Source organism: Fusarium flagelliforme (genome assembly GCF_020744385.1).
Source record: "Fusarium flagelliforme strain FIESC 12 MPI-CAGE-AA-0113 chromosome Unknown B0J16scaffold_7, whole genome shotgun sequence".
NCBI classification, from domain to species: Eukaryota; Fungi; Ascomycota; class Sordariomycetes; order Hypocreales; family Nectriaceae; genus Fusarium; species Fusarium flagelliforme.
Window position 1 is genome coordinate 301,107 of NW_025763509.1, and position 25,070 is coordinate 326,176.

Here is a 25,070-nt window from a genome sequence, read left to right on the forward strand (position 1 = left end):
CCATATTGACCCGTACTGCCACTGAGCTCAGCTGCAGTCCAGGCTCTCGACACTGAGGCTCGATAACGCTTCCATCGATGGTTAAATATCAGGGATGTCTCTAAGCTAAGTAGGCTACAGGAGCTTCTCATGAATTCCCAATTTTCAAACAATATATTTAGCCTTATTCATGAATTCGTGGTCTTGGTGAATCTACATCATGCGTATCACTATCTCACTCTTTGCGGTTATCGCTTCCGCATCCGCTGCGCTCGCGGAACCAACAACTGCCCTTCCAAAATCCACTGTACAATCATGGCCAGAGATCACAACTCACCCACTTGAGCCGCGAGAGCTCATCGGGGATTCCACTCAATGGTACAAGGTGCAGACAACAGCTGAGCCTGACGATTCCCTCTTGATTGGCTTGCGCAACTTTACTCAGGACAATGGTGATGTAGATACGTGTAAGTAGAAATCCAGTAACCTTTTTGCACTGACGTCTGGCTCTTTGCTGACGTGACCTTATACTAGACTATTTTGAGTGTGTCAATGCCCCATATACAGTCATCTCCGGCTATGGAGGCTGTGGCCGTGACGACCTGTATACCTCCTGCTCCAGTAACGTTGCCGCTGGCATCGACGGCGACAGGGTCATCTGGTATGGAATCCTTCACAATACTTGTTTCTCTACAAATACTGACCTTGCATGCCACAGCACGAAACGAGGTTCAATCTGTGTCACATATAGTATTTTCGATGACTTGGATGCCGCCACGTTTACACCTTTCCTGGGTTGTGGTGACAGAGGGACTACGAACCTGGAGCTTGCTCGTACGTGGACTGGCTCTGGAGTTACTCAAGCAACAGAATCCTCGGAGTCAAGGTCGGATACCGACCCTACCACAGACTCCAGTGAAATCCAGAGTAGTAGCACAACTGATGCACAGCCAACAGAGACCAACGCGGGTTACAAACAGGGACCTACTGCTTACTTACATATGTTGACTGGACTTCTACTGGCTATCGCATTGAATGGTTAGTATGAGAATTAGGTATCGCACCTATGGTGTGTGGTCTGGACCTAGATGGTATTGTCTTCCCCTATCGACTTAAACAAGCTCAATTTTCCTCCAGCTCAAGTCCTTGATTTGTGGTACTTGCGACCAGCTTAGCTTTGTATCACGGCTGCTATCCACAAACATTGGTAACGATGTTTTTGCAGTCGCGTATTGAAGGAATGCTGCCTTGTAAGCTTGCTCTCCATCCGTCTCTGATGTTCCATGAGCTCCCAACTCTTGCTCTGAAACGGATTTCAATACCATACGGGTAACCTCACGATTATTGCCACCCATCTGCCAGAAACATGCGATCCTCTTGAACTGACCCTCACTGATCTGCTGTACTACCAGCCCATGCATAGACGGCTTTAGAAAGCGATCGGTACCTTGGTGCTTCTTGCCCTCGAATCCTACCAGCGGGACCAAGAAGCAGGGCAGTGATGGGTCATATTGTTGGCTGGATTGAACACACATCACGTCTGCCTCTTCAAAAATCGCTTTATCGCATTTAGAGATGTCTGGTATGAGCCGCAGTGTAAGACAGGAGAGCTCTCCTCCCCTCGCCTTTATGTCTGCGTACCGACAAAGGAACGTACCGGTAATAGGATAAGGAAGTTCTTCTGTCATCTCCTCTTTGTTAAAGCTTATTTGTATGGGAAGGCAAATAATATCCAGACTAGCGCCTGCAAAGGATGTAAATACATCTTTATTTGCCTCAGGTGGTTTCAACTTCGTGTCGACAAGCAAAGCCATAGCAAATGCTTTCTTCGATTTGAATGAGCACAGATTTGAGTAAAGGAGTTCGGGATCTCGCGGAATTAACCCTGGATAGATTCGCTTGGAACAGCCGAGCCAGAGCCAAGAAGGTACTTCGGGACTGTCGGATAACTCTGTCAATTGAGTCGTGTCATCTACAGTCAACAGTGTGGCTGGGTACCAGAGTAGGTCTTGTATCCAGTATTCGATCCAGATACCGCAAAAATAGGTTTGGCCGGTCCGTCCAGCAAGAGATCGAGCAAGACCTGATATGGCGACTAATTTGTCCTCTTGCCGTGTTAGGCTACAAGCAGAATAAGGTATCATGACGGACCGCCATGATAGGTGCCCTAAGCCCATGGAAAGGTTTGCTTGGCTGTCCCATCGGCTACCCCAATCCTTGAGATTTAGAAGGACAACCTCACTAGCGATATGAGCATCGCACTCCCAATATATCTGTTCGTTTCCCAAGTAGACAATCCTGGGCGAAAGAAAGCGTTCTTGCAGAACCCAACCTCTTCCGTTGATCAGAGAATCAACAACGTCGACTCTGAAGCCGTCCTCGTATTTAACAAAGGCATGATTATTAATGATAGTCAAGGATTCCTTGCAGCTTTTGTCTCTAGAAGCTAGATGGTCCGCAGGCGGAGGACGTGGGATAGTTCGAGGCACGGTTTCTCGGAATAGACTGGCAGATGAGTAATCCCAGCATATGCTTAACGTTAGAAAGGCATTTTCGTATATATCTGCCATTATGCCTGCTTCCTGTCGAAAGTCTTCAACCGAGTCTTGAAAGATACACAATGAATCAATCCAAAGATAGTGGATACCCATTGCGCGACAGATTGAGATGATGTCTTGATAGTGCTGTGGTAGTTCTCGATCGTAGTAGGCACTCTGAGCCCGAAAACCACCTCGATGCAAAAGCTTTGGAGTGTCTTTTGCCCATCGATGAGAAAGCGCTACGTATTTCCCATAGTCGTGGGTGCTACCCTCGGTTTTGATAACGACCCACTGATCGGACGCGCTACTGTCTATATCAAGTAGACGAGTAGGAAGTATCGACCTGGGGAGGTCTCGTTGACGGCATGTGCTGTGGGTGTTTACGCAGTCGGCCGCCCACTTGTTGACGAGTTGGGCCACTGTCTCAGGTGTATGTAAACTCTGAATTGTGGAAGATCTTTCTTGCTCTGTGTTATCCGGTAATTAGTAAGCTACTTCATAGTGTGCAAGCATGGAAATGGTAGAAATGCACTTACTCAAAAAGCAATGCTCGCTGGTTTTCCAAATTTCAAAAACGGGACCGGGAAAGCAGAGACGGTTTTCTTGCTCGTACATATCCAGGCGCAGAAAGTAGCTCGAACGCTCCAATCTATACAGGGCTAAGTAAACATAGGTTTCGAATCCATCACGAGTTTCGCTTTTTGGATCGGCAAGTGGTGAAGACCGTATAATGCGCCACATCGACCAGCAAATGGGACAATCTTGACTTAGGGATTCGAGAAATACTTCCCATGATTCATGCATGATCTCGCCACAGCCATACGTGGAAAGCATCACGGCAGGATCTTTATGTTCCCAATGATTGGTAACTTCTTCGTTCTCCCATTTGCGATCTTCACACACACCCTGGCAGATTGTGCAAAGACTCATGATATCAAGTCTTAAACCTCCCTAATCATCTGTTTAATATGAGAGATAAAGAGGTATAATAAGAGTAGTGGCACTGATTCTCAATTGTGGCAGAACCTATTCGACCTCAAATGTCAAGAGTGCAAAGACATCAAAAATGTCAGCTGACGCTTTGAGGGGTTGAGTTGAGACAGCGGGGCTGATAAGATAAGACACAAAATATGCCGTTAGCAGTTACAAGATTCGAAGAGCCCTGTAAGATGCCAAGGCTATACGATAACCGGAACTCAATCAGGTAGTGCTAGCTCTTTTTAAGGGAAACTGTACATTTAGCCGCGACCACGTCAAGACTAAAAACGTGATCACGCGAAACATCACCCAGTCACGTTTCCCGGATTTCCTCGTTACAAGGTTCCCGCATGGCTTAAAATTCGGTACGGCAACCTGCAACCTGCAACCCCAGGCTTGTTCGAACGACGTTTCAAAACACAATCCCAGGTGAACAAGATATGTCGTTTTGAGGACGATCTATGCTCATCGAAATAACATACATCGAAAGACACATCATAAACAAGCGGAGTTAGATCAACAGCGCGGTTCCATCATAATGTGATACCCATAATGGCATGTGACACATCTGTATGCTCGCTGCATAGAGACATTATCATCAACGTTTCCTTTCCACCGCATCTTCTTAAGTGCTCTATAGGAGACTATATAGATTCCCGTGCTATCACGTCTTTGAACTGTCCCTGCTTGCACAATTTGGTGCCGGAACTAGGAACCTCACCAGCTATGACAAGAAGTAATAGAGTTACCCCAAGTGTTAGTATGGATTAGCTAAGGGTCCTATTAGTTCTAAGCAATAGTATTTATTGATATTAGAGACAGTTAACGGCACCTTATCTTTTCTACCTTAGAGTAACCCTCCTAGCATTCAGGCTGTACAGGTTAACCAATGACTGAATCTGTTTGCTTTGTCTCATCCCTACTACGAAACACGTCCCCACAAACTGAAAATGCTTCTCTGTCTGTCGTATCACGGCTACTTGGTCGAGGCCTTTCAAGATGCATATCAAGTCTCCTTCCTGTATCTTCGGGGGAAACCTTCCAATATAGCCCTTTTTCGTGCTTGCTATGGAATGATTGTAGGGCTTAGACTTTGAGCGAAGGGTTTCTGAGAAGATCTCTTCCTTTGCGAATCGATCCCCATCTGCAACATCGACAGGGTCCTTGAAAGTTAGTGATAGTAGAGGGCAAGGGGAAGATTCGCTTACTGGAACATGCGCGAGATAATCCTGCACGAAGCACAAACGTGCTCGAGCCACTTTGGGAGGTAAATTGCTGTCAGGAAGTACACGGCCAAAACGTGCCAAGAACTTGACAAATTCCAAACAGTTTTCAGCGGCCATATCAGCTAGCGTATTCATACTCTCAGTAGATGGCTCGAGAAGAGTGTACAGAGCGGTTAGAGGGTGACCTCCTGACACATAATGTCTTTGGCGTAGCGCGAAGTCAAAGGCCCAAGTAATTGGCAAGCCTTCTGGATGAAGTAGTTCAGTTCTACCGTAGTCAGACACCCTTGGGCCTATGTTCTTGATGTAATCGAGAATGATGAGTGTAACCTCCATATCGGCACCCGTTATCTTCGCTTCGGATGCTGTTTTAAAGACGTTTCGAAACCCCCTTGGATCTGTACTGATAACTGCATCTGCCTTTCCCCTAGAGGAGGGCTTTGCTAATGCCTGTCCTGGGAAATTCGGTCCCCATGATGGCATATCCTGGTCAGCATCCCAGCCGTATCCAATTCCAGCAAACATTAGAAGGCCCAAAGGTCCCCCCAATGTCCTGATAGAAAGTGGCTCATCATGCGAAGCTTTGAGATACTCATGCATTAAATCGCGGCTGATAAGTCCCAGAGTTCTGTTTGGGCTATAATCGGGAGTGAGTTTGAGATTAGTAAGACCGAGAAAACCGTAGTAATAATCCTTGGGGTTTGTCGCACGGGCATCTGGCGATTCCCACCAGATGTTAAATCTCAAAGCATTTGTTCCCAGCCAGTGACATCCCGTACCTCCTTTGTCCTGGCGACTGGTAAAGATATGATCAAGTAATTTCGAAATTCGCTGATATGCCAATGCCGCTAACCTACTGAATCCCGCTTTCTTGATTAGTTCGAAGTTTGATGGATCCTGGATCCACTTCACCCAAGCTGAAAACGATTCTAACGTTTCGATTGAAAATGATCGAGGTCCACAAAGAAAAACGGGGTGCTTCGCGAGAATGATTTCTTGCCGTATCCATATGCGGCCCCAGTACGAAAGTTCGAAAAGCGGTTGAACAGGAGTCGCATGGGACTCACCTATAACTCCTTTGACTTCGGCGAGCCATGGGTGGTACTCAAGCCAGAATACATTGCGGTATCCCTCATCATAAATCAGTTGCAAAAGATAGTCTTGAACTATCATCCGGAACTTGTTAATTCTGAAAGATAATAGGGCCAGAAGAAAGCCCACGCGATGGGACTGTCTGACCAAACTGGCGTCCAGTTTACAGGTACGCGATCGGAACTGGTCATGCCAACCTTTGATATTGTGAAACGTACCCACAAGGGTCTCTTGGCCAGTTCTCAACTCTGTACCATAAGATCCGTGCAGCAAATCGTATAGCACAACAGTGGTAAGCTGGAGGGTGTTTGCAAGTGCGTGAAGCTCCACATCTCCGACTAAGCTGACCTCCATGGATGATTCGTCAACGACCCGAAGATCCCCAAAAGCATTGGTTCCCTTGATGCTTTCCAAGCAAATTTGTAACTGTTCGATGCAGGCAACGAGCCTATGACGGTTTCCTTGATTCTCTGTATATGTGCCATGGACATATCTTTCGTAAGCCACAGTTTCCATGGCGTCTATCGCAGCGAATAATGAGTCGGCAGGTAATCCTAACCAACAGATAACAATGCCGCTTTGGGAGTAAATTCTTCCCATCATGGCAACTTGGCTGCTCTTCTCAGCGTCGTCAGTTTGGTTGATGCAGATAGCATCCACCCATAACCTTTCGCCAGCTGCATGTTTTGATTGTTTGAGATGAGGAGGAGCGTATTTTAAAGCCGAAGCCAGGTTTGTCGTCACCTGGACTGGATAACCGTTTACATATATTGACTCGGTGATTTGAGGATCCCCCCAAGCATAGGATAGTGCATTGAACTTCGTTTGTGGGGTGAGCTCAATGACTCCTAGCGCGCAAGATATATTTGGCTCGGTCGATACGATGTTCAACAGCCTAATCTGGCTCCCTGATACGTTTAATTCATCATACGGTAAAGACATCTAAGCAAATAATGTGAAGCCTTTCAATAAGGTACGCTTAGGAGTAAATGGCTTTAAAGTCGGGATGTAATAAGCAAAAGGTTGTCAACAGATAAGGTATGCAATTTGCGTTATAATGTAAAACTGGTTACCTCGGTGTTCTTAATATATAAAAGTATTAAATATATTGTGATTTAAGAATAGAATTAGACAAGCAAAGAAGGTAAGCTTTAATTAAAACTTAGAACATTTTTATCAGGAATTAAATATTAAATCACTTTTGTAAAATTACATATCTTTTAATTTAGGCACCAAGGCGTACTGTTAGGCTGCAAGGCGTCCTGTTAGGCTCAATACGCAACTACCCGAAACATCGGTCAGGCGCCCTACCTGAATTGCCTGATTATAAGGTTTTTGCCAAGCTTAAAATTCGTTATAGAACGCTAAAACCCCAGGTATTGCTGAGGCATCTTATCACCAGATGTATTACTAGCAGACCTTAAATAGAAGATATTTATCTTTAATGCCTTATAAAATAAGCTAATAAAAGTTAAATAATGACAAGCTATCTATCGACTTACATTCTTTTTGTCTCTTAATCTAGCCAACCACTTTGTTATCTTTCCCTTTCCAACGGAAATAGTGGTGGTTGTTGTGGGAGTAGCTGTTGGAGCCAACTCTGGTGCTTTTGAACCCGCTCTACCAAACACAACAACTCCGTTTGCTGGAAGATTCAAGTGTGTACCATCTCCCTCTTCTTTGAAAGTGATTAGCTTCTGCAATCGTTCATTGCACCTGGTTCCCACGTTGAGTTGACAGTGCTCTTGAAACAGTGCCGCCTCATCGGTGGGTTGCCATCCCCACTCTGTTGTCAACCTCGTCTTCGGCTTAAATCCACCATACCTTTGTGCCATGTTTCCCAAGCATGTCAAGCTAGCTATCAAGTAGCTCTGGTGTTTCAAAGAAAGTCTGCAGTGGGCGCATAGAAAACCTGAAGGCGTCGTCTTGATCACCTCTCCAGCACCTTTGCAGAACAACACCGGTATGTTCTTCTCTGCAGCTAGACCCTTCCAACTTTTGTCTGATGGACCACGCTTGTCTTGTTTCATAGAGAACTCGAGTGGAGGACGCGTTAGGAAATCTGTGACTTCCCATCCAGATATCCCCCCAGCTTGGTAACCTATAACGCCTTTATCATCACGTAGTGCGCTCTGTTGTGCCAACATACAACCTCTGATATCGTTCCAAATCCTCATGATCAAATGTCTCAGCTCAAAGTCAGAGTCGTCGTCTCGACCCTCCTTCCGAAGAACCTTCTTGCGATCTTCTCTGAGGATTTTGTCAACTTCCTGAAGATACCCCGGGCCTTGGCTTGGATGTCGGAACTCGGCAGTTATTCCTTTTGAGTTGACCCACACATGAGCCATATGAAGCAGAAGCGCTTGAGCGGGTACCAGCCATCCGCATTCATCCCCACAGTCCCACAAGATCATAGACATCCTCTCTAATGTATCCACAGTACCAAGATACTCATCTGCCGCGACGGCATTGACAATGCTATGCGCATATCTGATATTGCTCTCAAGCTCGAGGGTGCCGAAGCCCAGCCCCCCCGTACCTGCCGTCACGTTCTCAATCCTTGCCCCTACAGTAGTAGAAGCATCGGGCATAGGTGTCTCCAAGAGATTCAAAAAATTGGAGGTTGACGTGGCTAGGCGGAATTCGGAAACCCTGCAATACCCCACAAAATGTCGCGATGTTGGCAAGGTCGATTCATGCACATCATTGGCCCAGATACATTTTGACTCAGCGAAATAATCCGCGCCGTCAAAGTACTGCTCTGTGTTATCGCTCCTCTCAAAGTGCCATTGAGTCAAATGTCGGGCAGAATCAGTGATTTCTGAAGACTGGTCGATTGGAAACAGCAAAGAGGAAAATCCGTAGAATGCAAGACGATTATTTGCAATTAACAAAGTCGACACCTGACTGAGTTTTAGCATCGCGGCATAGGGGATTTCAAGCCCAACTTGATGAGACCTGGACGGAATGGGAAATCCATGGGCAATGGCAACATTTCGAACAATTCGATGCCAGCAAGTATCTGGTGTGGAGGTGAAACCGGAAACTTTTGTAAAAGCCCTGGCCTCGATGAAAAATTGCATTGCCTTGGTGGCAATGAAATCCACATCTGACAAAGCTACACCTTCGGGAGAAGAGCGTAATGCGGCAGTAAGCCACACAAGCTGTTGGGCAACTTCCGTGATTGTTTCCTTTGTACCAACTACAACGACTGTGATATTGCTGTCGCCTTCTGTGTTTTCATCGATCGTAAGGGTTGCGTCAGGATGTTCTGATCAATGGTGAGTATGTGAAAGTCACGAAAAAACATTGACTTACTATAACTCTTATGCTCCAGATATTCCTGAATGTGGCTACAAATATCGTACTTCGAATTCTCCCATAGCCATTTGATATAGTCCGCGCAGCGCGCAGCATAAGCATTCCGACCTTCCCCGGTTACAGTCAAGATCTGGCTGATGTCTGTTGACCCATCTAGCTCATTCAAGATGTGGTCAAAGGCTTCCCAGCACACATGGAAAGTCGCAGTGGTTAGTGCTGGGGCTATCGGTGGTAAATTTAGTAACACCTCGTCGCTGATGGTCTCCATGATGCTTTGCTTCAAAACCCTACGTATACGGAATTTCAGTCGCCGGAAGGCCTTTCTACACAACAGGAAGTCTCTAAAAGCAAAGAGTAACACCGTTTCTACTTCTGTATCTCCAGGCCATACTCTGCTTCCATGAGGAGGCTCAACACTAAACAGATTAGCGTCTCCTTGAGAAATAGAGACTAACTGCTCGACGAGGAATGGTGTTTCTTTCAGGACCATGGAATGTACTCTCCGATACAGGGGGTTCTGGGACGACTGCGGAAACGGGACGTCTTGTTGATCCGTGCTTTGGATCTCTGCACAATAGCTTTCAAAGATTTGGCGCAGTTTCGAAGAAAGGTCATGGTCGTTGATCGCAAGCCCGCCCCGACGGATTGGCATTGGGCTGAGCCCAAAACACAAGTCACGAAGAATTTCTCTCGCCAGACCTTTTGAGTCCACGTATTGAAATTGGCTCTCATCATGACCTGGAAACGAGGGTCGCGAATGCTTTGTCTGTATACTCTGCAGGACTTGCTCCCCAGAAAGACTTTGATCAGAGGGTCGCGGGCCCACGGTGGAAGCGTACTTGTCAAAAGTTGAACCAGCACCTAAAGGATAGGTACCAGAGGACATATTTGTCCAATTCGGCCTGGCATCTGTCAGTGAGTGATTGACCCCGCGGGGAAGGAAACTTGCTTTGAAACAATGCTTTTAGATAATGTTTGGCTTAATAAATCTGCATGGACCTGAACTTTCCCTGGACCCTCTGGTGTGTCTTGTTGGATGTGCCCTTGAGGGACTTCCCTGTCCACAGAGGATGCTGTAGCTTCGCGAACAAGTGCTTGTAGATTTTCAAGTATTTGTCTGTTATCTCGTAGCTTCTGCTTGAGTTCTTTATTTCTCAAGGCGACTAGCAGATGCAGGCGTTGGGCCCTCCCTCTGTGCTTTTTAGATATCTAATAAGGGTAAGCAGGCATACGTAAGCCTGATCAATAGTCTTACCTTTTCGAGGTCATGTGAGATACTGATTGAACTTTCTCTCAGGTCAGAGCACAACCTAATGATATTTAGAGCTCTTGGACCATATTCGCGAGCTTGAACGTTGGCAAAACTGTCAAGCATGCGAGTCGCCGCCTCACTATCGAATCGTTCCATCCGAATAAGGTTGTATGAGACCAGCACTTGCATTACGTTATAGTCATGACTAAGTTTCTCAGTTAGGGACCCGGCACCGAATAGATCCGCGGACAATCTCATAGTAGCTGTGAGCTGTTCGAGGGCTCCCAAGATACTGGCGCCCACTGATATTGAGTTTGCCATTTGGTAAGAGTTGAATTGTAAGACTTAACAAGATAAATTGAAGATAAAAAACCCTGTTGCCGTCGTGCTATAAGGGACACTACTTCCTCATGGGGTTAAATATCAAACCCGTACCTAAAGATAAGTTATTGAATTGCTTAAGTTGATGGTAATCCAGAATTGTGTCGTCTGACTTACCCCGCTCTCAAGGTGGCTGGTGTCTTACATTCCATTTTGTCATTTCATCCTATCGTCTTGCGGTAATGTCATAGTTGCCCCGCAACTTTCCCACACTGTCATTCAACAACTTCTTCCATTACCCGATCTAGATAATGCACTTCGGTACTCACTGATACATAACTTACATGTAGACTTTAGATCCCATTCAAACAATATGACAAGGGCAATAACTTATAAATTTAAAGCCATCCCTACATACACATACTTCCTGAATAACTAATCACTATAACAGCCCTATCATTCCCAAAATATCTACCCGATACGTTAGCAGTAGGAATTTGATTTAGATCGCCAAGTTGCCGGTATTTTTCTATGTACCACCTGCATTACCTTCAGTTGATTCTGCATCCGCTGTGCTAAAAATCCTACGATGGATCATTAAATACCAAACGACAAACATAGAAGCCAGAATAACACAAAAGAGGTGTTGAGTACAAGTAATGGCCCTTACAACACCATATCAGATTTACCCATGTTGACTAAAAACAATGTCCTGAAATATCCTCCATTGACTAAAGGTCAATGCTGAGGCCTGCGACGTGGCAATGAGGCCATCCCCACTCGGTCAGGCCGCGTCAGAGCCCGATGCGGACCAAACTTGGAATAACATCAAAACAAAGGCGAGTCGATCGCCAATCGAAACCGATCGAACGCGAAAGATAAATCCATAGGCAGGAATTGTGTCTCGAAGGCCCGCTTAAGGATACTGCACGGAGATTGTTGGGCCAGTGATATGGGGATCTGGGGTATACACGTAGCTGTGCATTACATATACATGCATATTGGGCTTTGCAAGCCTCACTTTTCGATTCATGGTCTATATAATAACAAGACAAAACTTTAACATACTGGGGAAAAAAAATCTAAAAACCTTTCAAATTTTTCGCCATGTCTTCAGAAAACGGCAGCGAGGACTTGTTCTCTGCCTTGGAATCCCTGTCAAGATCAATCGCACCCCATTTAAAGACTGTTGTTTTCGTCGCACTTGTTCTCAATCAGACCCCTATATTTCCTGATGCCAAGTCATTAATCCTGTCCCAATTGTCGAATCCCCTTGTTCTTATTATCGCGCTGTACTTTGGCGGTATCTGGTCGTTACCGAATGGCCAGCAGAAAGATGAGCCCACATGGTCCGATGCACTGTTGGGGCCACTCTACTCTTTAAAGACTGTAGCCAACAATGTCGGAACGTATCTTAAAGGTAAGGTGACGAAGGATTAGCGATAGTATGTAACGCTGACACATGATGTCCAGTCGGCTCTTTGCTCGCTTTAGCGTACCACTTGTCTGTTTACTACAGCTTCTCTCTGCCATTTGAACCATGGGCACAGATCCTTTTTGTCACTGTTACCACTGTCGTATCCATCTTCGCGTATCTCTTTGCCCCCATTAGCAAGGTGTACGGTCCTCTTCGCTTCTGCTACCTCGAGCACGCAGAGACATACTGGCTTGTTCTCAACTGGTGGTCTCTCACCGCTGTCCTCCCATTCTTCTCACTACAACTCCTTCCCATTGTCATCTTCAGCCTTATTGGTGTCACCATCGGCACTTGGGTTCACATCTACACTTCTTACCGTGAACAAGTTCGCACTATCACGTGGAATGTCGCCGAGAACGCAGCTAGAGCCAAAGCAGCAGCTGATGAAGCTCGTGATTACGGTGCTGCGGCGCGGAAGTACGAGGAGCAGATGATTCACATCGCTGCTGAAGCACGACGTGATGCTGTCAAGGCAAACTCTATTAAGATCTCGGACTTTTATGACTGCGCTGCTCGTGTTTGGGCTGCTGTTGGACAAGCTACTGCCCCAGCTGAAGATGCTATCATTAAGGCAAGGAGGGTCATCGATGCAGCTGTGGCGTGCGAAGATGCTACAAAGCCTGATGATAAGAAGAAAGAAGAGAACGAGCGCCTAGCCACTTTCCTCAGACAATCCGCTGAAAACGCTCACGACCGAGCGCGCGAAATGGTCGCTCTCATCCGTTCTGCCCAAGCCTCGGTCCGTGACTCCGAATCGGCCGCCAAACAAGATGCAGCAGGCCGCCACAAGGCTGACGTAACCGCCGAAACAGCCTGTAGCACAGCCAAGTCTCTAAGTGACACCGTCGCTGGAGTTCAAGATGCAGAGCGTAGAGCTTCGTGGGCTGGTGGTGCTGCTGCGCGAAGAGCCGAAGAAGCTGTCGCTATGGCTACGAATGGCGAGATTGAAGAGGCGAAGAAGGCCATTGCTGCTAGTGAGGCTGCTTATCAGGTTGCCGAAGAGTCGGCGAAGGTTGTTAGGGAGGGTATGGAGGTTGCGCAGAGGGTTGTGCAGGAGTGGTTGGGAAGAGTGTAGATCGTAAGGGAAAGGAGAGGTTTGTATTAGTAAGCTAGTTAGACGATATAGACTTTTTCAGTCTGTGGACGGATATGAATATCTAGAAGTGTGCCCACACCGATTCGCCTGTACACACCAGGGGACTTCTGCCGTATCAGCAGAACATACTGATCTGTCGTTCCATCCTCATTGGCTAGTTTACTCGTTCCAGCCACCACACATTTGAAGTCCTTCGGGTCCATCTTCGAGTGGGTGATGTCAGTCCGTATCCTGCACTTGAGGGCATTCTCTCCAATAGACAATTCGTGTGCTTTCGCACGCAGTCTTCTATCCGAAGAAACACCATCTTCAGAACTAAAAGGATTCTTGACATTCCCAGTCCAGTTGACCTTACCGAACGCACCTTCCAGATAGCTGATTCTTCCCATCAGTGACATCCACGACCATGTTGGAACCTCCTGGTCGTTTGCATACGATATCTCATCCAAGGGGAGATTCTGATCACGCTGCCAAAGCAGTAGTCTCTCAAAATAAATCGAGAGAATACCACACTCAGCCCGTGACTGGAATGTGCGGCCAAGACGCTTTTCCAAGCCAAGCATGGCTTTTGAGCGATCTGCTAAGTTTGTCAGGTTGAGTCTACTGTAGGCCTTGTAAAGATGCTGGACGAGTCTTATACTGTCGTCCATGTATTTCTGAAGACCATAGCTGGGAAAGTCGGAGTCACCCAGCAGCTCGGATTCGCGGCTGGATTGAATTAGTCAGTTGAACCGGATTCATGTCTTACACAACTTACTTTCGCAGGTGGGCTAAGGTCTCACAATGCACTCCGTGACCACATTCCCAGTAAACCTGAGTCGAAGTGAAATGAATCGTACGACGGGACAGAGCTCTCTCCTGGAATACCCAGCCGCGTGTGTTCAAAATGCCTTGCTCAACGTCCTCGTGGAAGTCATCAATAGCCTCAGAAAGGTACAAAGGTCCATTTGCGGTGCGGATACCGATAACGGCCCTGTCCTTTCTATTTCCGAGGAAACCGTCCAGTGACGATGTGGAGGAACTAGCTGCAATGGTACAGTACGCTGAGTTGAAGACATCCTCCATTTTAGCAGCTTCGATCTTCCAGTCCTCTGGATCTTCTTGGATGATGCAGAGAGAGTCGATCCAGAGGTACTGGACTTTCAATGCTCGCGTAGCTGTGACAGCATCCTTGAAGGTTTGAGGAAGTTTGTCGAATGGAATGTGCTTTTTCAAGTCCTGAATGTTGTCGATGTAAGTACAGAAGCGCTCTTCCTTTGACAGTTTACCCCAACAGTGGCTCAGTGCTATGTAGCTCTCCGTGATGTTTTCCTGCTTGGTCTCAATAAGGCGAAGAGAAGTAGTATCTTTTGTGCCAACATATATGAGCCGCGTTGGCATTTGGCGAATCCACTCGTCTTCGGATATTGACGAAATACAGTCGTGCGTTCTATCGCAAAGAGTGACCCAGTCATTAAGAAGAGCGAACTCTTGAGGACTGCCAGGTGAGGGAAGAACGGGTAAACCCAATCGGGCTTGACGTGGAGTGGGACCCTTGTAATCTAATCATAGTCAGAACGCGGCCAGCCACACGAGTTGATGACAGACCTGGGTCGACATAAAACGATATTGCAGGAGCGCCTTTACCGGATAATGACAGATGTCGTTGTCCCTGATCGACTGTTTTAGTAGAGACTTTCGAGAAACATCGGTGCAGGAAACGACACATTGAACAATCTCCAGAGCCCTGCTCGAGATCCTGAAGACTTCGACCTAAGTCATGGCCATCTGCAAGAAGTTCAATCGTATTGCACCTATCACAGAAATCTGTCTCCATGGTAGGACGAAGAGAGGAAAAGTCAAGATGAGATATAAGGAATCGAGCCCACTCGCTATCTGGAATATTCCGCCACTTGTTATCAATGTTGCTCGTGTGCTAGATGCCTCAGTTACAAGTTCAGAGGGTTAAGGATGAGCTAGAATACTCACCGACTGGAGTGTGTTAGCGTTTAAATTGAACAGTTAGTATTGACTCACGTTCTAAAGAGGTTAATATCGTTAGTAGGTCTGGAAGCAGCAGAGGCTTCTGAATGGTGATCTACTCACATACTAGATTCTGGTTAGCTAGATGACGTGGCATGTATGAGAGGACCTACGCTGTCGGGTGGTTGAGGGTGGTTGTCAGGCCCATTACCTGGAACAGGTCGATCTCTGGCGAGGCTGACAAGAGCGGGGCCGAAGTAATAGGACGTACCGCACTCACATCTTTTGCTGATACTTTCGAGTCTCTTGTGCAGCGTCTTGGTTGACATCCGTTTCTCTGCAGGCACTAGCAGGCGCTCTGAGATCAGACGTACCAGCCTACCAAGAGCCGTAGTCTTTGGCAACTTCTTTTCCATCTTCTCAATCAAGCTGTTAACAGCGTTATGTCGAGGGCGAGAATCTCCTTTCGTCTCATAGAACTTGTTTGAAAGCGAGTTCTTGAGATCTTTGTGAAAGTCATCGAGTTTCGATCGACCGTAAATGAGCCAGATCGTAAACTCGAGAAAGACACATCCGAGACTCCAGCTGTCGTATACCCGTGGTATAGGAAGGATTTGGTGAAGATAGCTTTCCATTTCGGGTGGTTCGTACCTTTCACTGCTCATCCGGGTGGTAGTCGCGATACGATACCTTGTATACTCAGTATGAACCTTCGCCAGCCCGACATCAGCTATCTTCAAGGTTCCACGACGCAGCTTCTTCCCTGTATCGGGAAAATAGAGGATGTTGAACGGCTTAATGTCTCCATGTCGGATATTTTCGGCGTGGAGCTTCTTGATACCACCTGCAATACCAGTCATTTGGTCCAGGGCCCACCGAATAAGGTCAATGCCCAGGTGACTTGTATCATTTCGCCAGAATGTAGCCAGATTGCCTCCTTCAGCCCATGGAAAGATGAAACATCTGGATTTGCCTCTCTCATATGCAGCAATTGCCCTTATCAGATGTGGGTCGTTCAAATCTCTCATGCGTTCAAGCGTATCCCTTTCTCTAGGGTAGAACTTCTCCACGTCTGACTTGGTCGTATTGTTTTCAATACTCATGAACTTGACGGCTACTTCCACGTAGTTCTCCTTTGCGTTTCGCTTCTGAGAGAAATAATTAGTTGTGAGGTTTTAGCGACGAATAAAGGCCCCTACCAGTTGAAACTTTGCCAAGTTCCGCTGATCGAAATGAAGATGATCAAGACGAAGACCAAGCTTGAGAACTTGGCCAAAATGACCCCCGTCTGGGGTAGGGTTAGGTATATAGACGAATGGCGGCCTTTCGTTTTCATGGAACACATAGCTGAAGTCACGTTCTCTGAACGTCGGCGCCAAGAATGGCCATTGCTCTGACTCATAGTTCTCGCACAGCTTCGCTCTCCAGTCTGAGAAGTACTCCAGCTTCTGGCCCGATCCAATTTGTCGAACGTCGTAACGACCAGGTCTCCTCATATGAGTTTCGACTGGAAGATGTGAGTCTGTAAAGCCTTTCTGTTGAAGAGGCTTGAGAATAAGCTTCGAATCCGCATCCACATCCATATATATAACGGTCAGAAAGGCCTTAGGTGCATCTTTAACAATATAGCCTATTAGACTTTGGTCATAGTTGTCGGCACCCAGTAGCTCATCCAATGTCGCTTTGACGTTGCCTTCTTGGACAAAAGATTCGAGGACTGTATTTGGTAGAAAGGCTTCACAATGGGCATCTCTACGGTTTTGCATCTCTTTGTTGGTCACTCCCGGGGTTCTCTCGTTGACCAGACTTTCTGCAATGGAGTCGAAAGTTATGGCTTCTGGACGAGTAGACTCTCTTATCGTTGGTGCCATGTTGGACAGTTTCGGTTACTTTGATGAATAATTGATCGCTCTACTCCCAATGAAGATGCTGAAAGAGACGCGATGAGGACAGACTTGCACATTCTTTTCAGCTACTTTATGTTCCGCGATTGAGAGCCTTACCACGCAGAGCCTCAGTAGGCGTTCTTCAACACTCGGGAGATAGCCGACAAGGACGTCAAAACTCGGTCAAGGTTGGAGAAGGTCAAGAGCTGAAACTGTATTGCCAAGTTACATACAAGGGCTTGATAGGCTTATTTTGACAACTGTCACGCCGTCTCGCAATGGATGCCCTTCCAGGGTCTAGACGGCCGGGATAAGCCGCCCTCAGCCCCTCCGTAAGCAGATGAAGGATATCCTGGAGATGATTGGCCACGTCTCGAACTATTGCCAAGCCACTACGCCACTCGCTGCAGGCCTCAAACCAGGCTTTCATCTTTGGGTGAGCACAGCGCAGTCAGGATAAGGAATGACTGTCTGCTGACGCACGGCCCTCGGCTTCCGTTGATAATGTTACGTAGTCTCACGCCCATGGAACTTGGCACAGCATTCTTGGAATTCTATTGCGTAAGTCGAATACGCTCAACATTCTCCAGACCAACATCTGATAACACAAACCCCAACCTAGATCCAAATCCTCCTCTGGGGATCGACCCCTTCATACCATAACGTATATACAGACAATCATCTATGAGATATAATTGTGAATGCGACACTTAAGCGCGCCTAGAAAATATTCACCAGACCATAGGTTGCGGTGAATGAACTCATTTAAAACGTCTGCCTCCATTAGATCGTCCAGTCCGAAGAGAGAGATTACTAACATTAAAAGACTGTTGTCGTCACAGCAGCTTGTTGAAGTGGTTCCTCAAGACATATTATGTAGACATCGTTGCGCATCTCCAGACTCTGAACTGAATAATTATGCTTGCTGCAGAAAATTTGCAGATTCTGCATGAGTGACTCGGGACTCTTGATTGAGTACGAGGGAATCTCCCGTCGAATTGAAGACATTGCCAAGGCTTGTGTTGGAAAGGAAAACGCTTGTGAAGAAAAAGATTAAAAAGCACAATTCATTGCAACGAAGGTTCTGGTCTAGACTCAATTATATCCTCCGAGGGAAAGGAATCACTTTTTTCCCCATGGTCTGCGATTGAGGCAGTGTAGGACTTGATTGGCGTACATCGACCGTCACTCGCCACCTGCAATTCCGAGGCACAGCGGTCCCTGGCCGGACTTGATTGGAGTTTAGACCGTAGGACTCATCCATTCTGACATGCATGTCTCGGTACGAGCCCATAGAATTGGTCCAGACATGTCACAGCCTACCTCATATGCCAGGTTTAGAAACATCGCCTCTTCTTCTCAAGGCAGCAGGGCAGAAGCTGAACGGATATTTCCCCCAGGGTCTGTCAGCAGACAGACTGGAAGTCCCTGTGACTGTAACTTGCATACGGTGGTGGCTTGAAGACGGCGTTGCCCAAGGCTCTCATGTAATCTCTAACCCCTGTCAGAACCCCCCTCACATGCACACAGCGGCAGGTGGTCCAGCCGCAAAGTGCCTCGAGCCCTTCGGGCAGCTAGTTAGCCGCTCAAGTCTTCATCGATGCCACCTGTATTCTGCACTTTATGCAGCCCTCTCTTTCTCTCCAGATAATGACATTGTTCGAAGGATTTCATAAGTTGGGGGCTGTTCCAATATTGGCCAGCCCTGTACTTTCAGCCGCTTGTCATACCATCTTTTTAGTAATGGTGCAGAGAGGGAATTATCACTTTGGGAATATTTTCAGACGAGGCTCTGGTGTCGACCACATTTACAAAAGCGCAATTCTCGCAAAATAATTGCGCAAATCTGCCTCTCTCGCTGAACTCGTTGTTTTTCGTCAATCCAACCTCAAAATCTCGAATTATATGTTCAATCCCATCTTGATCTCTCAACCTACCACGCATAGCCACGTCTTTCGGGCCTCAACTGAGTCATTCTCCATGGAGCCCGAGGGTAGACTCAGCAACATGGACAGGGCTAGTAACTCGGACCTTGAGGCTCCCGCCGCCATTGGTGGTGATGGCACAGATACCCAAGACAATGACCCATCAGACACGCGAACCATACGCCAGAAGGTTAGGGAAAGAATTTGCGAGGCCATAAGACCCACTCCCGAGTTTTACAACAAACCTGAGGCCTTTGTGCTCGAATGCGACCTGAGAAACATCCTCAGCCGAGAGACCGTGCAACTTCTACTCGACCGCATTCACTGCAGATACCCGCACAAGCCTAAGGTTAACTTGAACGCAATCTTCGATGATACAAATAGGACTGAGCGTCTAAAGATTCTTGCTACTCTGATATACATTGAGAAAACAAAATCCCTTCACGATTTTATAACCTCCAATGTTTGGGATAATCATCTACCACTATCAACATCGAGCGGGGTTTTTAGTAACTGGAAGGGGGCTTGGTCCAAGGAATTCGTCGGAGGACAATATATGTTTCTGCCACAAAAGATCGACTTCGAATGTATGGAACATAAGGAGTTTCATGAGTCGACACGAATGCCATTTCTCAACCCACTGGTTGATCCGAGAGAAGGCGCACATGGCGTGGTTACCAAAGTGAGGATACACCACGAGTATCAAGAATGGGGAGACCGCACTGTGAGTATCTGGCAAAGGCTGACTGGATGCGTGGTAGCTGACTATTCTTTGTAGAGATGCAAAGACCATTACGCTGTCAAACGGTTTACAGCTGATGCTACAACATTTCAGCAGGAAAGAGAAGCATTGATCCGATTCAGCCATCCAAACGCAGGGCATAGGAGTCTCATCCAGTTATTGTACTCTTATGAGTTAGCATCGAAGAAATATCTCATTTTCCCCTGTGCCGAGGGTGATTTGGAGTATCACTGGGCACAACATGAAGCCGATCCAACATCACACGCTGATCTAATCTGGATGGTTCAAGAATGCCATGGTATAGCCTCTGGACTTTCCAAAGTCCACGATCACACTTCATGGAAACCAGGCGCGGGAAAGTCTGGGAGTCGTAACAAAGGTCGCCATGGCGACATTAAGCCGAAGAATATCCTCTTCTTCAGGGACGAAGAGACATCGCCAGGTCGGTTGGTAGTAGCAGACTTTACGTTGATGCGCTTCCATTCGTCAATTGACGCAGACTATACGCGAATTCGGAACGTGGGATACTCGCGAACATACCGTCCTCCTGAGATGGATGCTGGTGGGGGGACAAAGGTCAGTCAGAAGTATGATATCTGGACTCTGGGTTGTGTTTTCTTAGAGTTTATAACGTGGCACCTTCTTGGCTCTGATGCCATTCGTCCTAGGAAAGAAGGCCTTGGACGAGGGTTTGTTGCTCCTGATGGATATCTCCGTGAGGACTTTTGTACATCGCGGCAACGGGACGATAACACCGGATGTCGGTATGATAAGTTTTTCAATTCCTATTACGATCTCCCTCCTGTTGTCAAGCCGTCTGTGATGAAGGTAAGTGTATATTATTTAGAGACATGCTTTGTTGGCTAATGTTCTGGACAGTGGATTGACTACTTGCGTGGCCACGAATGCTGCTCTGAAGCTTTAAACCGCTTCTTGGATCTGATAGAGCGGCACATGTTGATCGCAAGACCAGAGGATCGCTGCTCAATGCTACAGGTTACAACGACAATGGCAGACATCCTCTCTACCGCACAGAGCAGTCCAGCATACTGTCAGCCTCTGCAAAGGCCGAATCCGGCTGGTGCACAGGAGTTTCCTCATCTCTTAGCATCATCCGATCCGTATTGGCCATCTGTTGTCTTGCCTCAGCCACAGACCTCTGAGGCAGCTGCCCCCCAGAACTCCGATTTAGACCTACTTGAGAACGTCATCCTATCGCCAGGCCCCCTACCTGGGAATACAGAAGGAGGACTGGGAATACCCAGGGGTAAATCATCCCTTGAAGAGGCATCAAACAGTTTTAGAACGGGTGGGTCCTCGGAGATTCCTCGAGAAAGCGTAGACTATCATGGGTCGTTCACTGTGACGCCAGCTACAACTCGACAACCTTCTGTGCAGGACAAGCCGAGCGAAGATACTAGACCGGTTGGGCTTACTGAAAGAGAAGAAAGAGGGGGGCACTTACGGGATATAAGAATATCCAAAGTCAGTTTCGAGAAGGTTGGAGGGAAGGACGACGTGACTGGTAAGAGGGAAACCCCGATAAGTAGTAGAGGAAACAGAACAAAGGTCGGAGCTCTCCAGGATGCTCGAATAGGTGTCAAGGCCCGAGTTAGGATGTGGAAAGCAAAGATAAAGTCAAGCTTATACAAGCTAATACACTTGAGTAGAAAGTAGCAGAAACATGTAGACTAATCCATTGATTGTAATCTATTTATTGTTTCAAAAATGGTTTGTGATGCCTACTCACTGCCGTCAGCGAGGTAACTTTGCTGAACGCTGGCCTTTGTACAAGTTCAGAAGCTGATCAATCCATCGAGGTCCTTCTCCTAGGCTCGCATATTTGCTTGCAATATCCGACTTTGCGATCCGTGCCAGAAGAAGGTATGTTAGACAAAGAAGGAATTTCCAATGGTTCAGATCTGGGCTGAGGCTTAACTGCATTCCCACCCAGCAATTCTGCTGCTATCTGGGGTTTACTAGTGTAACATGTGGTGATAAGATGCCCGGCGGTGCGTACTCAACAAAACAACACTTACAAGACGATAAGTGAACTATGGAAAGGGAGGTCAGCAGGATCTACTAGGCGGTGGCAAACCAGGTTACTTTGCCTACGTTCAGTTTTCTCCTAGAACAGTGTCGAAGTAGGGTCGGCTCACTTGTAGAGAGACCTTCTTATATGATGTCCGATGAGCACGTGAGCAGTTGCCTGAGTTGGTTATGATACACCAAGAAACCGCCAAGCCGTCAAGCGTGACGGACAGGATGGAGCACAGTAAGCACGCCAAGACAGTACTTATATGCCAAGATATCAGCTTCATTGGCGGTTCCTGCCAAGAGAGACCAAGTCCAGGGCTATGAACGACATGATAACATAAATTCTCACGGTCGGCAATTTGCATAAAGGCATACACTACTAACATGACGTCTTCCAACTACGTATCCAACCGATTAGATCAGTCGAGATGGAAGGTGACCGAGTAAGATGAAACCAGAGTAAATTATTGAGATAGAGTACGAAAATAACACTGCAGCAGACACGGAATATTGGGATGCTCAAGTAAAGAGAGTAGTATCAATCAATTAAAGTAATAACGGTTTTGACTTCGGTATCTATGCAATCAGGCCCCATCTATATCCGTCCTATCTCCAACTCCCACAATTAAACGAAAGAACAAGGTATCATATATGCTTTTAGAAGTGAGGGGCATTGAGAGCAAGAGCCATGAGACATCCACCGATGAGACCGGCGATAGGAATGGTCATGATCCAGGAGAAGACGAGGAGGAAAACTCGCTTCCAGTTGACAGCCTTGAGGCTGCCGTTGCAAAGACCGACACCAACGGTGGCACCGGTGATACACATGGAGGTAGAGACAGGGAGCTTGTACTGGGAGAAAACAAGGACAGTGATAGCAGCACCCATCTCCATGGAAGAGCCACGAGAAGGAGAGTGGTAGGTGATCTTGTTACCCATAACTATTGCGAGTTAGTAATGTTTCAGTAATATGAGTGTGATTTGACTTACCCTTCATGATGTTGTATCCGTAAGTGATGAAACCAATGCAGATCGTAGCAGCGACAACACCAATCTGCCACAGAGGAACCTCGGCCTTCTTCTCGGCAGGTCGGCTAGTAGACCAAGCAGCGTACATACCAGCCCAGACACCGACAGCGTTACCAACATCGTTGGCACCGTGAGCGAAAGAAGCAGTGCAGGCAGTAATGACTTGGACGAAAGAGTACAGGTACTCAACCTCGTTAGGGTACTTGGGAGCATGCTCGTAGACACGCTGCATACGGCGACCCTCAGGTGTAGCCTCGATACCCATCTGGGCAGTGTGGATGTCGTAGTGAGCACCGTAGAGGAGAGCGACAACAATCTGAGCGGGGATACGCTTGACGACGGCGATCAGGTTGTGAGTCTCGTGGATGGAACCGGCACCGATGGGGTTGGCGTGAAGAGTTCGCATGGCCCAGCCGAGAGGTCCCTTACCCTTGCGGAGATTGGCGTGGTGGAGATCCTCGGCCTCCTTGAGCATGCGCTGGTAATCCTCTTGGCTAGACTCAGCAAGGTTGAGATGTCGCTTCTCGTTGTTCTCGGAGCTGGCGGCAGTGGCGGGGGTGATCTCATCATCGCTGATCTTCTTAGGGTTGTGCTCGTCGGTCTCAACAGGGCCGATTTGAAGCTCAGAGGTGTGCTGGACGACAGCGTAGTCGGGAACACGAGCGTGCTCGGCATCAGGAGGAGCGGGGCGGCTGAACAGAAGAGGGCCCCTCCAGCAGTCCCACCAGCGGAGGGTGTAGTCCTTCTTGATGACAACAGCGTGGACGAAGGGAACGAAGAAGAGGGCAGAAAGGGCGAAGAGACCGAAGCCGACACCAAGAGTCACCGAGGCAATGTACCAAGCAGGCTTCTCAGCGAGACCAAGACGGGGAGATCCCTTGTAAACGATCGACAGAGTACAGATGGTACCAGCGATGAGGAAGAAGAAAGGCGAGGTCCAAACGGCCCAAGGAACAGGGTTCTTGCGCACATGGACAACATACTTGACCAGCGAAAAGATAACCGCGGCAAAGACACCAGCGATGGTGGGCGCCATAGCAAGACCAGCAAAGATAGCACCAAGACCCTGACCACCGTTCCATCCCCACTCAACCTTGCTAGCACCGACAGTAGCGATACCGACACCAGCGAGCGATGAAATGAGAGAGTATGTAGACGAGACGTGGGCGTTGTGCTTGGTGCACCACATAACCCATGTAGAGGCACCGGCCGAGGCACAGGCGAAGGCGAGGAGCTGGACGCCTGCGTTGTCGCGGAAGGCTTCCATGGGAATGATGCCGTTCTTGATGGTGGAGGCGGTTCGGGCGCCGACTGCGAGGGCTCCGAGCATTTCGAAGATGCAACAGAGGACCATTGCTCCGCGGTATGTTACGGAGCGGGAGGAGACGGAGGTAGCCCAAGCGTTGGCGACATCGTCTGAATGTCTGTCAGTATTTTGCTTCAAGATGGGAGGAGAGAAGGGAGGGGAGATGACATACTGGCACCATTGTTGTAGGCCTCTAGCAGAGCAAAGCAACTGCCAATGGCAAAGACGTAGGTGTAGGCCTCGAGAACCATTGTGAAGGACTTGGTGTAACGAAGGAAGAGGCAAGAGTAGATTGCCTTGATGTCTGATGGTAGACAGAAGAGAAAGGTTGGAAGTCGATGGTCGAGAAAGAGGGGAAGGGTTAGAGTTCGGGGGCTTTAAAGGAAAATCTGCCACAGTCTCAATGGCAAGGAAACGGGTACAAAAAAGGTTCACGTCGCCAGGTTAGGATGGATCCCATGCAAAAGGTACCTGCCGAGAAGATACTAGACTACGCCATAACCCCCACTGGAGGTCCAGAAGCTGTGCTCTGGCGCATTGCTTCGGTCAAGAATACAGCTACGACAGAGACATGGTGTCTACACCCGCATACGAAGGGTGGGTAGATTGGCATCAGACGGCGTTAGTACGGGGAGACTAGCAATTAAGCATATTTCACCTATGAGCTTCTTTCTCCACCCCACGTGCGTGCACAATCTCACTCTCTGATTGGTTAATTCGACTATGAGTCGAATACGTACAGGGGGCTGACGCCACGGCGGGACAAGAAATCGCCAAGTCAGCGGCGTCCGATCTCTTCTTGAGCTGAGTTCTCGGCGGAGTGAAGCTCGCGTGCCCTCTTGACTACTGCAGAAAATTTTTAAACTTTTGATAAAGCTATTAGAGTTATTTTCAAGAACAA

General features: G+C 47.6%; 8 protein-coding genes across 8 annotated transcripts; 3 read left to right on the top strand and 5 right to left on the bottom strand.

Annotated features, from left to right (window-relative positions):
* Nucleotides 1-52: 52 nt before the first annotated feature.
* B0J16DRAFT_403799 (uncharacterized protein) lies at nucleotides 53-1,022 on the top strand (the record flags this gene model as incomplete). The annotated part of the gene is made up of 3 exons (XM_046132741.1): nucleotides 53-446; nucleotides 514-640; nucleotides 698-1,022. The coding sequence occupies exons 1-3, from the start codon at nucleotides 200-202 to the stop codon at nucleotides 1,020-1,022; spliced, it is 699 nt and encodes a 232-aa protein (XP_045978554.1). The 5' UTR covers nucleotides 53-199.
* Nucleotides 1,023-1,046: 24 nt separating this feature from the next.
* On the bottom strand, nucleotides 1,047-3,549 carry B0J16DRAFT_417762 (heterokaryon incompatibility protein-domain-containing protein). Its single transcript, XM_046133703.1, has 2 exons — nucleotides 3,056-3,549; nucleotides 1,047-2,986 (listed from the first exon to the last, which is right to left on the bottom strand). Exons 1-2 carry the CDS (start codon nucleotides 3,447-3,449, stop codon nucleotides 1,092-1,094), a joined length of 2,289 nt encoding a protein of 762 aa, XP_045978555.1. The 5' UTR covers nucleotides 3,450-3,549; the 3' UTR covers nucleotides 1,047-1,091.
* Nucleotides 3,550-4,323: 774 nt separating this feature from the next.
* On the bottom strand, nucleotides 4,324-6,976 carry B0J16DRAFT_348298 (heterokaryon incompatibility protein-domain-containing protein; the record flags this gene model as incomplete). Its single annotated transcript, XM_046128710.1, has 2 exons — nucleotides 4,706-6,976; nucleotides 4,324-4,660 (listed from the first exon to the last, which is right to left on the bottom strand). Coding segments are annotated over exons 1-2 (2,368 nt in total), but the record flags the coding sequence as incomplete, so codon positions are not given.
* A 285-nt stretch (nucleotides 6,977-7,261) lies between these two features.
* B0J16DRAFT_348299 (uncharacterized protein) lies at nucleotides 7,262-10,834 on the bottom strand. Its single transcript, XM_046128711.1, has 4 exons — nucleotides 10,392-10,834; nucleotides 10,086-10,345; nucleotides 9,134-10,038; nucleotides 7,262-9,086 (listed from the first exon to the last, which is right to left on the bottom strand). The coding sequence occupies exons 1-4, from the start codon at nucleotides 10,707-10,709 to the stop codon at nucleotides 7,306-7,308; spliced, it is 3,264 nt and encodes a 1,087-aa protein (XP_045978557.1). The 5' UTR covers nucleotides 10,710-10,834; the 3' UTR covers nucleotides 7,262-7,305.
* Nucleotides 10,835-11,761: 927 nt separating this feature from the next.
* On the top strand, nucleotides 11,762-13,357 carry B0J16DRAFT_348301 (uncharacterized protein). Its single transcript, XM_046128712.1, has 2 exons — nucleotides 11,762-12,129; nucleotides 12,183-13,357. Exons 1-2 carry the CDS (start codon nucleotides 11,817-11,819, stop codon nucleotides 13,259-13,261), a joined length of 1,392 nt encoding a protein of 463 aa, XP_045978558.1. The 5' UTR covers nucleotides 11,762-11,816; the 3' UTR covers nucleotides 13,262-13,357.
* B0J16DRAFT_388043 (uncharacterized protein) lies at nucleotides 13,300-17,115 on the bottom strand (the record flags this gene model as incomplete). The annotated part of the gene is made up of 5 exons (XM_046131716.1): nucleotides 13,300-13,990; nucleotides 14,040-14,823; nucleotides 14,870-15,197; nucleotides 15,418-16,392; nucleotides 16,444-17,115. The coding sequence occupies 5 exons, from the start codon at nucleotides 17,113-17,115 to the stop codon at nucleotides 13,300-13,302; spliced, it is 3,450 nt and encodes a 1,149-aa protein (XP_045978559.1).
* Nucleotides 17,116-19,110: 1,995 nt separating this feature from the next.
* Nucleotides 19,111-21,945, top strand: B0J16DRAFT_388044 (kinase-like domain-containing protein; the record flags this gene model as incomplete). The annotated part of the gene is made up of 4 exons (XM_046131717.1): nucleotides 19,111-19,779; nucleotides 19,834-20,625; nucleotides 20,677-21,322; nucleotides 21,848-21,945. The coding sequence occupies 4 exons, from the start codon at nucleotides 19,111-19,113 to the stop codon at nucleotides 21,943-21,945; spliced, it is 2,205 nt and encodes a 734-aa protein (XP_045978560.1).
* A 406-nt stretch (nucleotides 21,946-22,351) lies between these two features.
* B0J16DRAFT_348308 (phosphate transporter) lies at nucleotides 22,352-24,540 on the bottom strand. The gene is made up of 3 exons (XM_046128713.1): nucleotides 24,342-24,540; nucleotides 22,825-24,279; nucleotides 22,352-22,775 (listed from the first exon to the last, which is right to left on the bottom strand). The coding sequence occupies exons 1-3, from the start codon at nucleotides 24,418-24,420 to the stop codon at nucleotides 22,492-22,494; spliced, it is 1,818 nt and encodes a 605-aa protein (XP_045978561.1). The 5' UTR covers nucleotides 24,421-24,540; the 3' UTR covers nucleotides 22,352-22,491.
* Between the last annotated feature and the right edge of the window lie 530 nt (nucleotides 24,541-25,070).

Excerpts from the sequence above, each read along its gene's own strand:
- B0J16DRAFT_417762 (XM_046133703.1), bottom strand. The coding sequence starts at position 3,449 with ATGAGTCTTTGCACAATCTGCCAGGGTGTGTGTGAAGATCGCAAATGG. Across the intron at positions 2,987-3,055 it reads CAGCGAGCATTGCTTTTTGA|AGCAAGAAAGATCTTCCACA; the intron begins GTAAGTGCATTT and ends CGGATAACACAG.
- B0J16DRAFT_348299 (XM_046128711.1), bottom strand. The coding sequence starts at position 10,709 with ATGGCAAACTCAATATCAGTGGGCGCCAGTATCTTGGGAGCCCTCGAA. Across the intron at positions 10,346-10,391 it reads TCTCACATGACCTCGAAAAG|ATATCTAAAAAGCACAGAGG; the intron begins GTAAGACTATTG and ends TACCCTTATTAG. Across the intron at positions 10,039-10,085 it reads TCTAAAAGCATTGTTTCAAA|GCCGAATTGGACAAATATGT; the intron begins GCAAGTTTCCTT and ends GACAGATGCCAG.
- B0J16DRAFT_348301 (XM_046128712.1), top strand. The coding sequence starts at position 11,817 with ATGTCTTCAGAAAACGGCAGCGAGGACTTGTTCTCTGCCTTGGAATCC. Across the intron at positions 12,130-12,182 it reads TGTCGGAACGTATCTTAAAG|TCGGCTCTTTGCTCGCTTTA; the intron begins GTAAGGTGACGA and ends CATGATGTCCAG.
- B0J16DRAFT_348308 (XM_046128713.1), bottom strand. The coding sequence starts at position 24,420 with ATGGTTCTCGAGGCCTACACCTACGTCTTTGCCATTGGCAGTTGCTTT. Across the intron at positions 24,280-24,341 it reads GGCCTACAACAATGGTGCCA|ACGATGTCGCCAACGCTTGG; the intron begins GTATGTCATCTC and ends ACAGACATTCAG. Across the intron at positions 22,776-22,824 it reads CGGATACAACATCATGAAGG|TTATGGGTAACAAGATCACC; the intron begins GTAAGTCAAATC and ends AACTCGCAATAG.